General features: G+C 44.4%; 1 protein-coding gene across 4 annotated transcripts in view; it reads left to right on the top strand.

Annotated features, from left to right (window-relative positions):
- SHROOM4 (shroom family member 4) overlaps positions 1–8,865 on the top strand; it is a 75,146-nt gene extending 66,281 nt beyond the window's left edge. For all 4 annotated transcript variants that reach the window (XM_069986622.1, XM_069986621.1, XM_069986624.1 and 1 more), the window contains one exon: positions 7,633–8,865. In XM_069986622.1, coding sequence (XP_069842723.1) covers positions 7,633–7,881 — 249 coding nt within the window. In that variant the 3' untranslated portion in view covers positions 7,882–8,865. The remainder of the gene's footprint in view (positions 1–7,632) is intronic.
- Positions 8,866–13,862: the final 4,997 nt, after the last annotated feature.

Here is a 13,862-nt window from a genome sequence, read left to right as displayed (position 1 = left end):
AATATGTTTGGTATCGCCGCGTGCGTAATCGCTCAAACTATTAATTAATCACATTCCTGATCTCGCACGGTAAATGGCGTAAGCGCAAAAAATCCCAAAGTGCAAAATTCCGCATTTTTGGTCGCATCAAATCCAGAAAAAGTTTAATAAAAAGCGATCAAAAATTGCATATGCGCAATCAAGGTAACGATAGAAAGACCTTATCATGGCGCAAAAAAAATGACACCTCACACAGACCCATAGACCAAATGATAAAAGCTCTATAAGCATGGGAATGGAGCGATTTTAAGGAACATATATTTGTTAACAATGGTTTGAATTTTTTACAGGCCATCAGATACAATTAAACTACTTAAGGAACATATACAGCGGCGCAAAAAATAAGGGCTCATGTGGGTTTCTAGGTGAAAAAAATGCAAGTGCTATGGCCTTTTAAGCACAAGAAGGGAAAAACGAAAATGCAAAAATTTAAATTGGCCTGGTTCTCTAAGGGTTAAAACGCAACTATAATTTTTTTTATTATTTTTTTTTTTAGTTAGCCTAGGCCATGATGATAATTTTTGCAATTTATAGTAATAAGCAAAAGTGAACCATTTTTGAAATACATGCAGATGAATGTCCCCTCAGAGCTGTGTTTGGCTCTGAGTTACTTGTTCAATCCTGTTCAGCACTCCTGGAAATCCGTACACTGCCTAAGCAGCAGCTTTGTACGGATTCTCAAATAGGTCCGCCCATGTCCCGCCCCCCTCCCACTTCACTGGACAGTGGGAACCATAGCAGCATGGGAACGTCTCCTGTCACCTGGTCAGTGTTGTTCTCCTCACTGGCCCTCTGTATTGTGGCTCATATGCAGGCTTCTGTGGGCACATAGTGGGTAGGTAAGTGGGCACATACTTTTTCTGCTCCCACCAGAACCGACCAATCGCTGCCGTCTCCTCATGCCCACTGACAGAGTTGCTGCCGTCACCCCCCCCCCCCCCCCCATCCCCCTTCTAAGATGACTGCTGTCTCATTCCCCGGATCACTGTCCACTTAACTGCCCCTGCTGTTACCCGCCCGCCCTGATCGCTGCCCATGTGTCTGCCCCCAGCTGTTGCCCGCTCGGATGGCTGCAAATGTGTTTCCCCCACTGTTTCCTGCCCGTGTGTCACCTCCGACTTCCCACTTCACAAAACGGCTAGCGGCAGTGACAGGAGGGGGATGGGGCAGAGCGGTCACCTGAGTAGCTGGGGTCCGGTCTGTACTGCGTGCGCTGCCTGGGAGAGAGGCAGCTCTCCCTGGGCTCAGTGTCCGCGTCTTGGGAGACTCCCCCTGGTCATCAGATTAGCTGCAGCCATGTCTTGCCCGGCTCCTCCCCCGACTGACGGGCAAACCTGCGCGGTGCTCGGCACCCTCCTGCACCCTGCAGCTAACCTGTTGACCGGAGTTTCCCCCCTCCTGTCAAGTGGCAGGGATAAGCTCAATAAGACACTACAGCCTGGGGCCCCACCGCCCCCAAGACGCAGACACTGAGCCCAGGGAGCGCTGGCTCTCTCCCGGGCAGCGCATGCAGTACAGACCGGACTCCAGCTACTCAGGTGACCGCTCTGCCCCATCCCTCTTCTGTCACTGCCGGGACCCGTTTTGTGAAGTGGGAGGTTGGAGGTGACACACGGGCAGCGATCATGGCGCGCTCCAGCAGCCTGTGACCCTACCCCGCCCCTTACATACAGCGTCCTGGCCACACTCAGAGGTCCCCGGTCTCTGGAGGAGACATCAGGGACTGCAGGGTGATAGGGTCGTTGCGGGTCCTGAAGCTGTATAGTGGGACTGGATTCCACTGTACAGCTTTAGTAATCACCCAATCCTGCAGTCCCTGCTGCCTCCTTTAGAGACAGAGGACCTCTGTGTGTCTGGTTGAGAGGAGAAGAGCTATGTGCACTCCTGCCAAAGTCACCCGTTGTCTGCCCCAGTTACCCCCAGCTCCCTTCAGTCACCCCCAGCTACCCAAACCCCCCTCAGTCACCCCCAGCTACCCTTAATCACCCCCAGCAATTATTGTTCAAAAAACAACTTTTAAACTTGCAACACTGTGTCAAATTGGCGTGGCCTAGAGTGTGTGTGCCCTAGGCTTGTACCACTTCTCCTTCCCTCCTCCCCGCCCACTTCATCATTAGAAATGCTCCCGGGAAGGATTTTTCCTATACATCAACTGTCAGAACAGTGAACAGGGGCCTCAGCAATCCAGCACATGTGCAGTGTTCAGACAGGTGATGAATAGGAGAAATTGTTCTAGGGGCATTCCTAATGATAAGGAGTGCACAAAGGAGAGCAATGGGCATAGTTCAAAATTCAAATTCCATCTTTTTTATTAGCATGATTTATAAAACATACATGATTAAAATAGTATATATATATTACATATATTACAAACAAATCTATATAAAAGAATGACTGTGAGATAAAATAACAGTAAAAAAAAATTGTGTACACAAATTATGAGTTGGTTTACTGAGGACTAGTATAAACTACATGTATTGCTGTTTGCAAAAATCTCCATTTTGGCAACAATATTGATTTATTTTATACATACTTTATTAGTATATAGAGCTTGGGAGACAGGTGAAAGGTAGCCCTAGCATTATTTTCAGCTTTTAAATGGACTTTCACTGCAGATGGTGAGGCCCAGGCACCCTCTTGGTCAGTCTGGTGAGGCCCAGGCATTGCCTTAGTCTGTTGGGTGAGGCTCCAGCAGAAATAGTTTGAGAAGCGCTGCTTTAGACCTCTAGAGACGGTTAGAATCCCTATATGATTATCCTCCTATGAGCAATACATGTAGTTTATACTAGTCCTCAGTAACCTGTTATTTTATCTCATGGTCATTCTTTTATATAAATTTTTTTGTAATATATGATATACTATTTTATTCATGTATGTTTTATAAATCATGTTCGTAAAAAAGTTGGAATTTGGATTGTGAACTATGCTCATTACTCTCCTTAGTGTTTACAAAGTTTAAGTGGGTCATTCATTTAAAGCAGGGGTCCTAAACTGGCGGACCGCAGTCCGAACCCGGACCGCGGAGGCCAGCTGTCCGGATCCCTGGTCAGACCTCCCAACCTCCCCGGCTCCCATGTGTCCCTCTCCCCACCGCACTGCCTCCCGCCCCATAGGCGTACTGTCCTTAGATGTCAGTACGCCTGTGGGGCTGGGGGCAGTGTCGGTCCGGCCCCCGGCTTATTCGCGCTCTCTGGGGATGTCCCGGGGATTTCCCAGCAGAGCGCGCACCTGTGAGCTCAGTGTATGCCGCCGGCCTGAACTTCCCGGAAGTACAGGCCAGCGGCATACACTGAGGTCTCTAGTGCGCGCTCTGCTGGGGAATCCCCGGGACATCCCCAGAGAGCGCGAATAAGCCGGGGGCCAGACCGACATGAGAAAAGAAGAAGACAGGTGCGACGGGGGAGCAAGGTGCTAGGTGAGTTGTGATTTGTTTGTTTTTTTGCCTCGGGGCTATATACTACTGGGGGGGGGGTCTATATACTACAGGGGAGAGCGCATGGGGGGCTATATACTATAAGGGGGAGAGCGCACTGGGGGGTATATACTACAGGGGGGAGAGGTCACAGGGGGGCTATATACTACAGGGGGGAGAGGTCACAGGTGGGCTATATACTACAGGGGGGAGAGGTCACGGGGGCTATATACTACAGGGGGAGAGCACACAGGTGGGCTATATACTACTGGGGAGAGCACACAGGTGGGCTATATACTCCTAGGGGGATCTCACAGGGGGCTATATACTACTGGGGGGAGCTCACAGGGGGCTATATACTACAGGGGAAGAGGTCACAGGGCGGCTATATACTACAGGGGGAGAGCACACGGGGACTATATACTACTGGGGGGAGCTCAGAGGGGGCTATATACTACAGGAGGAGAGGTCACAGGGGGGCTATATACTACTGGGAGGAGCTCACAGGGGGCTATATACTACAGGGGGAGAGTGCACGGGGCTATATATAACTGGGGGGAGATCACAGGGGGCTATATACTACAGGGGGAGAGGTCACAGGGGGGCTATATACTACAGGGGGAGAGGTCACAGGGGGGCTATATACTACACGGGTGAGCACAGAGGGCTATATACTACAGGGGGAGAGGTCACAGGGGGGCTATATACTACAGGGGTGAGCACAGGGGGCTATATACTATAGGGGGAGAGGTTACAGGGGGGCTATAAACTACAGGGGGACAGCGCACGGGGGCTATATACTACAGGGGGAGAGCTCACAGGGAGGCTATATACTACTGGGGGAGCAACAGGGGGGCCAGTTTTCCCAGTAATAAGCATCAATTCTGTATGTAAATAGTTGAACGTTTGTGAAAAGTAACAAAACACGTTTCTTACTGATGCTCAGCTCAGACCTTTACCTGACAATAGACCCCGGTAAGTGGACCTTCACTAAAAGTTGTTGAGTGCCCCTCATTTAAAGGTTAGGAGGGACACCTAGTGGCGCAGTTTTATACTGCAGCCCAGTTTGTTTGGAACACCCAATTCACCCTATATCTCGAACCTTTTTTGTGTAAATTTAAATGATGTAGATGGCTGGGAGGAAGGGTGTTGAAATCCTATGGCATGGGTACTCTAGGCCACACCAATTTGACACAGGGCTGCAGATTTAAAAGTAGTTTTTAGGACAATAACTGCACCACCTGCCAAACGGACCCCAGGACAGATCTTGGATTAAAAGCAGCTATCTAATGGTACAAGTGGTTTGGGGGGGCAGGTTGTGGGTGCAGAGTTGCTTTAAAGAAAAAGTACTGCTTGTACATTCGCTTTAAGGACCCATGGCAGGTACTTTATGCAGTCACTATGTGTAGTGACATGGTGATCGGGTAAATATGGCTGCTGTTACAACAGAAAACTATCTTTACTAGTCTCCTATGGGGTAGTTTTACTCCCTCCGTAACGACAATCACTGTGATTCGTTGTTTTTGACCAGCCAATTGCAGCATTGCAGGTGGATTCCAAGGCCTGGTGAACCTGGTGACCCCCAAATTGAACAGTGATTGGTGCTGTCCAAGATGGCAACAATAACTATTGTGTCTTAGAGGGAGGTGGCGATGGTGCCACCTGCCCAATTGGCCAGTCGCCACTGACTGGTCAATCACGACCAAAGCGGGCAATTTAAAATAACTATTCCCGCTCATTCCATTTAGGAGGTATCCATGTGCCATCCTGCATGCCAGATTACCCCGTTGGTGATATAGTGAAGTGTGATCCAGCCAGTGACGTTTTGTGTGCCGCCTTGCTGATCCCCTGTCTTGATCCTTTTGCCTCCCTCCATCTGCCTCCAGTGTTGGCAGCGCAGGGTGATCCATCTCGCAGTGCTGCTTGATTGATCCCCTGTGTGGTCTGGTCCTCAGCAGCAGCTGCTGCTCCCTCCACCTCCTACCCTCTGTGCTGATCAGGTACAGATTTGTAGGTAATCATGGATTAGCTAGTGTTTGTTCCACCAGCAACCATAGGCCTCTGTGTGGCTGGACCTGACTGCTAATCAGTCAGTTTTTTTGTGCAGAATTTTTTTTTTTTTTTTAATCTGTGTTCTGCTACCACTGAGCGCTGATCAGGCTTGAGGTTGAATCAAGTAGCACAAAGGGCCACATAAGGCATATTTATATAAACTGCAGAATTGATGCAATAGATATTGTGGTGAAGTTATCTGTTAATAGGTTTAGTGTTATGAAAGTGCATTACAATAGAATATCTGCAAAGAAAATGGAAATTTTCAATTTTCTAACACTTTGTTTTTATTTCTGTGACTACTTTGTGGATGTCATTTTGAACAGTTTAAGGGTTGCAGGTTCTGAAATGTGGTGATTTATAGGGTTTTCTAACATACAGTCCCCACAAATAGACTTCAAACCTTAACTGGTCCCTAAAAAAAAAATTCTGATTTCTGTCAAAATGTAAAAATTTGCTGCTAAACTTTTAAGCTTTTTTGTTTTAAAATCTAAAGCATGTTTAACAAATAGTTCCAAAATAAAGTAGACATATTGTTGTTGCTATTTAATGTCTAATTTATGTGTGATAACTATTTCCCTTGCAGAAAAGTTAGATAAATGCAATTTTTTTGAATGTTTTGCATGATTGGATGTTTTTCATAAAAATCTATATATTGCTATTACTATTGTAAAAAATATTATTTACATACAATACAGGGCTATCTATGAAACAATATATTCCTACAAAAAATCGATGGCTCGCACAACAATTAAATTAATAATGTAAACTTTTTATTGGAAATTGATATAACATAAATAAAAACACATACTTTTAATTAAAAATCTAGAGTGGTATTTACAGATTTGCACGGATGACACAGGCGGGCCACAGAGATCACCAGAACATATGTAAAGTTTTTAAGAAAGCATGGTATAATGGCTCTAGTAGCCAAACAAGAAGTAAATAAAGTGCACAGTGCCGCAGGACTAGTGTCCAGTCTATATATTATAGCAGCAGCCGAGGTCCAGACTAAAGTGCACAGTGCTAGATAAATTCTCAGAGTCCCCAACACAATAGCAGCAAAAATAAGTATGCACAATGCAAGTATACCTAAGATCTGATGACGGCGTGGACCTCCTCCTCCCCCCAACGTACATTTCGCGTTAGCTTGATCACACCCCGTGATCAAGCGAACGTGAAATGTGCGTTGGGGGAGGAGGAGGTCCACGCTGTCATCAGATCTTAGGTATACTTTGTGCATTGTGCATACTTATTTTTCGGAAGCTGGCCCGGCACCTATCCGTTTTTTTGGCATGTTTACAACCTACATTGCTGCTATTGTGTTGGGGACTCTGTACTGAGAATTTATCTAGCACTGTGCACTTTAGTCTGGACCTCGGCTGCTGCTATAATATATAGACTGGACACTAGTCCTGCGGCACTGTGCACTTTATTTACTTCCTGTTTGGCTACTAGAGCCATTATACCATGCTTCCTTAAAAACTGTTAACGTATGTTCTGGTGATCTCTGTGGCCCGCCTGTGTCATCCGTGCAAATCTGTAAATACCACTCTAGATTTTTAATTAAAAGTATGTGTTTTTATGTATGTTATATCAATTTCCAGTAAAGTTTACATTATTAATTTAATAAATGTGCGAGCTATCAATTTTTTGTAGGAATATATTGTAAAAAATATTGTATAGTTTTTTAAAAAGATACCTTAAAAGAGAAGTTCGGCAATTTTTTTAATTAAAGTATTATATTGCCCTCCTAAAGTTATACAAATTACCAATATACACTTATTACGGAAAGTTATTTTTTTCCTGCACTTACTACTGCATCAAGGCTTCACTTCCTGGATAAAATGATGATGTCACAACCCGACTCCCAGAGCTGTGCGGGCTGTGGCTGCTGGAGAGTATGATGGCAGGGGGACACTGAGGGACACAGAGCACTGGAGGGACATATATATATATATATATATATATATATATATATGCTGTGGCTGCTGGAGAGTATGATGGCAGGGGGACACTGAGGGACACAGAGCACTGGAGGGACATATATATATATATATATATATATATATATATATATATATATATATAGGATACATAAATTAATGTATATATTCTTTCATGTACAGCTGAATCTAATGGAAAAGAAAAAACAACTGACTGACCAAATGGAGGACGCTAAAGAACTGAAAGCAAATGTAACACGAAGAGAAAAAAATGTTCTAGAGACATTATCTAAGTATCTAAATGATGAGCAACTTCAAGACTATCAGCACTATGTCAAAATGACTTCTGCACTTATTGTGGAACAGCGAGAACTGGAAGATAAAATCCGATTAGGAGAAGAACAACTGAGGTGCCTGCGAGAAAGTCTTTAAACTCTTTTTAAATTAAGTTGTAGAAGAGGTATCATACTTCAAGGTCTACTACATCAATTTTACCAAAGATTAATTTATAAATTTAGTACATAAGACTTCCTCAAGAATATTTTTATATTCTGAATAATTCTTCCTACATTTTGGTTTTGTTTTTCACTATTCGCTGTCCGTATCTGATGGCTGCACAAATTCCTGTTACTGGATCTTTAAAATCATCCGTGCAATATTAGCCAGCAAATATTGGGCATTTCAGACGTGCCTTTTCTGTTTATTTGTAAGACATGCTTGAAGGGATTTTCTAGGACTTTTTACTTCATGGCCTATCATTAGGATAAGCCATAAATATCTGATCAGTGAGGTGCAGACTTTTTCCATGGTTCAGACAGCATAAAATATTTTAATAGTCATATGGACCAATGTTAATTCTTAAAGGGGACCCATCATTATAATATATACATATATCTCACAATTGCTCTTTTTTTGTGATTTAAATATCAGCATACTTTTATTACTCTGCTGGCATTGTTTATTTGAGGCTGTATAAATTGTAATTTCTCGACATTTCAGCGTTCATATTTTACATATGTACTGTACATTATTATATGCAGCCAAAACTTTTTTAATTTTTACGTCTGTAGTTCAAAAAGTTAGAGCCAGCCCAACAAGTTGGATTATTATAAATAATTTACCTAAAAGTATACAGTTAATACTAACAATCATACATGGTCTTAATATACATGTATTTTGCACATATTAAATTATTTGTAATCGTTTCCATCTGCGTGTGTGTGTGTGTGTGTGTGTGTGTATGTATATGTGTGGATATATATATATATATATATATATATATATATATATATATATATATAATAGTACTGTGCTCTGCAAAACCCTCTTAAAACCCCACTAAAAGGTCTCTTATACTATATAAACCCTCCCCAGTACCTTTAAAGAGAACCTGTCACGTGGTGTGCCGGGGCAGAGACCCCCCAACCCCCCCCCCCGGTAGAGCCCTGGATACTCTGACTGACTCAGAGATCGCCGTCTGAAGCCGTGCGCCCATAGAAAATGAGTGCTATGGACGTTGGAGTCATCTCTGGTAATTAGCATACACCGCGCGCTCAGCTTCTGACGGCAATGTCTCCATCCTGGGACTACGTCCAGGAGCGGGACTTCCAGGAAAGAGTAAGTATCCAGGGCTCCACCAGGGGGTCGGGCGGGCTCTGCCCCGGCACACCACAAGATCGGTTCCCTTTAAGCTGTTGACCACATCCTCCTCCCAGCCACCTAATGTTAAACAGGCAAGGAAAATCAACTAGTCGAATGTCTGGGCAAAAAACTGCAGAGCAAAACTGATGAAAACATTTCAAATGGCCATGCAATTCTTTTGCTGGTAAAGATGGCACTGCTGCCAATATCAAAACTACCGCATGCCATGATAGGGCTTGTTCAAGCAGCAATTGTATAACTACTCCAGGCGGTAATTTACCTTTTAACACAAAAATGGTATGTCAGAATACTGTATGTGAAACCAGCTTAAAGGGGTAGTGCGGCGGTAAACAATTATTCACAGAATAACAAACATTACAAAGTTATACAACTTTGTAATGTATGTTATGTCTATGAATGGCCCCCTTCCCCGTGTCCCACCACCCCCACCCGTGTACCCGGAAGTGTGGTGCACTATACATACCTGTCACGTGCTGACTCGTCTCCCATCTTCAGTCTGCGATGTCGTCTTCGGACGGCCCGGCCGAATCCCTCCCGAGTGTCCTGAGTGCCGGCCGCCCTCTGCTGCGTCATCGGCTGCTCAGCCGCGATTGGCTGAGCATAACTGTGCTCAGCCAATCGCGGCTAAGCAGCCGATGACGCAGCCGCGTCATCAGCTGCTCAGCCAATCGCGGCTGAGCATCTGATGACGCTGAAGAGGGCGGCCGGCACTCAGGACGCTCGGAGGGATTCGGCCGGGCCGTCCGAAGACGACATCGCAGACTGAAGATGGGAGACGAGTCAGCACGTGACAGGTATGTATAGTGCACCACACTTCCGGGTACACGGGTGGGGGTGGTGGGACACAGGGAAGGGGGCCATTCACAGACATAACATACATTACAAAGTTGTATAACTTTGTAATGTGTGTTATTCTGTGAATAATTGTTTACCGCCGCACTACCCCTTTAAGGCTTTAAGTGATTCTTTAAGGGAATCTGTCATCTGCAATGCATGTTCCAAATTGCTGGTGCTTTTTCTATATCATGGAAGGTACCATGATATATATGATATATGAAAGGTACCATATATCTCTGATGTCAATGGGTTGGATCATGAATTGCATCTAAGAAAAATTTCTATTTTTCGTAGGTTTTCTATTGATGGATTGGGGGGAAAAACATCATAACCTCCCTTTTAAAATTCTAAGAGGAAAAAACACCAATGTTTCTGTGGAAAACGCATAGCCTGCTGTGCTTTCACAATGGCATAGCCAATGCAAAATGCCTTATGCATTCATATTTCCCCATAGATTTTTTAGCTAACGTCTGGCCACAGCATTTTGACCCCGTCCCCCATTAAATGTAATGCATCTATTTCAGCATTTTTAGGTTTTTAGTTTTTTTTAAATGTATAGTTTGAGTACAGGTCGTCTGCAATATGGACTAATTCAATAGAGAATTCATGTACTAGGACCTGCCTGGAACGTTTGAACGGGGCCATTTAAATGAATTGGCCCATTGTTCTGTCTGCAATTGAGGGCAACCTAGGGAATGTGTGAATGAGGCCTGAGGCTGGAATTGCACCTGCAACTGTGTCAGTATTTACTTCTGTATTTTTAACCAAATTCATCATATCCAAAAAGAAGGAAAATATGCCACAAAAACAACATGGTTCCAGTCTAAGGAAGAAAGCCTTTTATAGGAGAGGATTAATTTTTTTAGCCAGTACCTTTATCAATTTTCTCATGTTTTTGTCTTGGTTGGGCCTGTATACAATTTATCTAGATCCATGTGCTTGTGTAAAAAACTTGGATTGGTCATGTGATTTGAAAAATACCAATTAATGTAAAAAAACTGACATTTTATAAATAAATATTTATGTCCTAAAAAAATTGCCTAAAGTGAAGACTATGCTGTTGAAAATGAAGGCTTATATAATTTATACTTTTAATAAATGTTCTGGAAAATTTTATCATTAAATGTAATGGTATCTGATTAGTGCTGATTCTGTGTTTTTTCTCTGTTTAATTTACCACCTTCTGCAACCGCTCAGTCCAGGAGCGCCCCAGTCGGCTACCATCCAGACCATTAGCATAATTTTGGACACTCCAAGACTAACGATACCTGGCTCTTCCAGTACCCCTGTCACAGTGGGTACTGGGGTAATAATTGGAGGGTTAGTGTTAGCAATTTTGGATGCCGTCTGTCAGACAGCTTCCACTACTAAGCCTGTAAGGGCATAAAAAAGACAATACACAATTTTTTAGTATTAAAGTGAAAAAACACCCCCACACAACTCATTTTATTAATATCCACTGGTCATTATTGTAGTTTATTGAATCTGACGTAGTCCTCAGGATACTGATATCTGAAAAACAAAATATTTTTTACAGATGCTCTGCTCTTTTACAGTATGCAGCATCTGTAGAGATAGCTGCTTACTGTCTGGCAGTAAGCAGTGATCCACAGTTTAGCTGTCTTCACCAGAAGGTTACTGCTTCAGCCCCGCAGCGCCTGCACTCCTCTTCTCTCCTACATATGACAGTATGCAGCTGACATCACTTGTCTGGAGCCAAGCAAGAGAAAAGAGCTCCAGTGCAGTCAGCTGAGCTGTGTATTGGGCTGCCTGCATCGGAAGCTCTCTGTACTTGCAAGTGGCAACTACAGGGATTGAAGCTTCAGGAGGGGAGAGACACTGCAGTGGAGCGATGTGAGAGCTTTGTATCCTTTTGGTTTTTATTTTTCACATGGAAACTGCTAACACAGGGGGGACTATAGTGTATGTTGGGGTAGTTGTAAAGGTGGGGGGGGCTCTACTATTTTGGGACCGCTGCACAGGATGAGGGCCTATATGATATGGGCGGTGGCTATGCAGGGGCTTATATTATATGGGGACTGCTGCACAGGGGGACCTATGCTATATAAGGGCTGCTATACAGGGGTACCTATACTATATAGAGACTGCTAAACTATAGGGGGACTGCTGCACTATATGAAGGCTAATACTATGGTGGGGGTAGAAAGGAGGCCTATACTAAATGTAAGCACAGAGAGGGCATATAAAGAACAAATGGTGTCAAACTACTGTAGGGAAGCACAAGGTAGGAACTCTCACAAACCTACATGATTCAGGATGGTATGGTGAAAGACTGGGACTCCCTGAAAGTTCAATTTGAGCTTGCTGATTCCAGCTGGTGGGACACATTCCAGCTGGGGATACATTAGGCTTAAAGGACAAGTGCCATGAAAAACTTTTTCCCAGTAATTGAAGCACATTACAAAGTTATATAACTGTGTAATATGCTGCAATCACCTATCTGCCTCCCTTCCGTCTTTTCCCCCCTCCACCCCCCACCAGGAAGTGTCCTAACTCACACAGACCTCGTCACCGTCACCAGGCAGCTCCTTCTTGTGAGGATGAGTCATCAGCAGGAGGGCTGCTCTAGGTCCTGTTACAGCAGCCCCCCCCCTCCCCAGTCCAAGTGATGGCTTGCAGTTGTTTAGCCAATGGGAGCTGAGCAAGCTGAGTCACCTGACAAGGCAGGGGAGGGGGAGGCTGGTGTAACAGGAGAAGGAGCTGAGAGAAGAGCTTGGTGACGGTGACGACAGTAATTAGGTCTGTGTGAGTTTCTTATACTTCCTGGTGGGGGGTGGAGGGGGGAAAAGACAGGGAAGGGAGGCAGATAGGTGATTGAAAAGCACATTACAGAGTTATATAACTTTGTAATGTGCTTCAATTACTGGAAAAAAGTTTTTCATGGCACTTGTCCTTTAAGCATGCCTTAAAATCCAAAGGAGGTTTCTTTCTTCCTAGTAAACCAACCGGTATTACTAAGACAGTAATGGAAGCTAAGGAGAAAGAAACATCTGCAGTATCGGCCAGATCATCCTCATTTGTGCTGACAATACGGACAAGGAGAGAAAGGAGCGCTGCACCTCACACCTATGGCTGACACTAATGCCTCTCGGCTACATTTAAAAACAAACGCCAGGATGTTGGTATATAATTTGATCAAACCATATTGCCCCATGTTAACGCTAACTCACCACCGTGTCAGTCAGCGACCGCCAACGCCGCAAAGTGAGCACAAACAGGGAAGGGAGGCCATAGAACGGCCCTGCAACCCCACTGTCACAGGACCGATCCCCAAGGGCAGCACGGATATCACGAACAATGTCCATGCAGTCCTTGCTAAACGATTATCGGGACGTGTAATAGGTGCTTGTTTACAGTATTGATCGGGCCTTTTTCGGCCTGTGTAATAGGACCCTTAGTCTGCCGCAGCTCCTTTTTTGACAAAATCCAGTCCCCTGCTGATCCCACTGCTGCCTACTTCCAAGACATGCTTACTAAGGACCTGCTCTTTCAATCAATGACTGTCCCAGTTGAAATGGTTATCTGCCAATCACTAAGGCAGTTCACTGCGTCCTGGTTTAGTAATCAACGGATTACATCTTCAACAGTGCAATGTTTAAAGGCGTTGCCTGTTCTGCTCACTTTTGCCACTGCATTGTATTTTCCCAAGGTGGTAGAGGGCCATTCCCAGTTGTGATGATCATGTTTGGGTAAAAGCTTGCTTGCACACGAATGACTACTTTGGCAACATCATGAACTGTTAGTCATTGTGTGTATGGGGGTGTGGGTTTTCCTGCACATGATGATCATGGCTGCACCTATTCCTTCTTTTCTGGAAAGAAATACTTCAAAGAAATGCAGAGGGTTTCAGAAATTACCATTTCTCATCCCAGAATAACCCCTTTAATAATTCA

The sequence above is a fragment of the Dendropsophus ebraccatus genome, chromosome 10 (genome assembly GCF_027789765.1).
Source record: "Dendropsophus ebraccatus isolate aDenEbr1 chromosome 10, aDenEbr1.pat, whole genome shotgun sequence".
Lineage (NCBI taxonomy): Eukaryota > Metazoa > Chordata > Amphibia > Anura > Hylidae > Dendropsophus > Dendropsophus ebraccatus.
The sequence above is the reverse complement of the archived record's forward strand: the minus strand, read 5'-3'. Positions and strand labels throughout refer to the sequence as shown.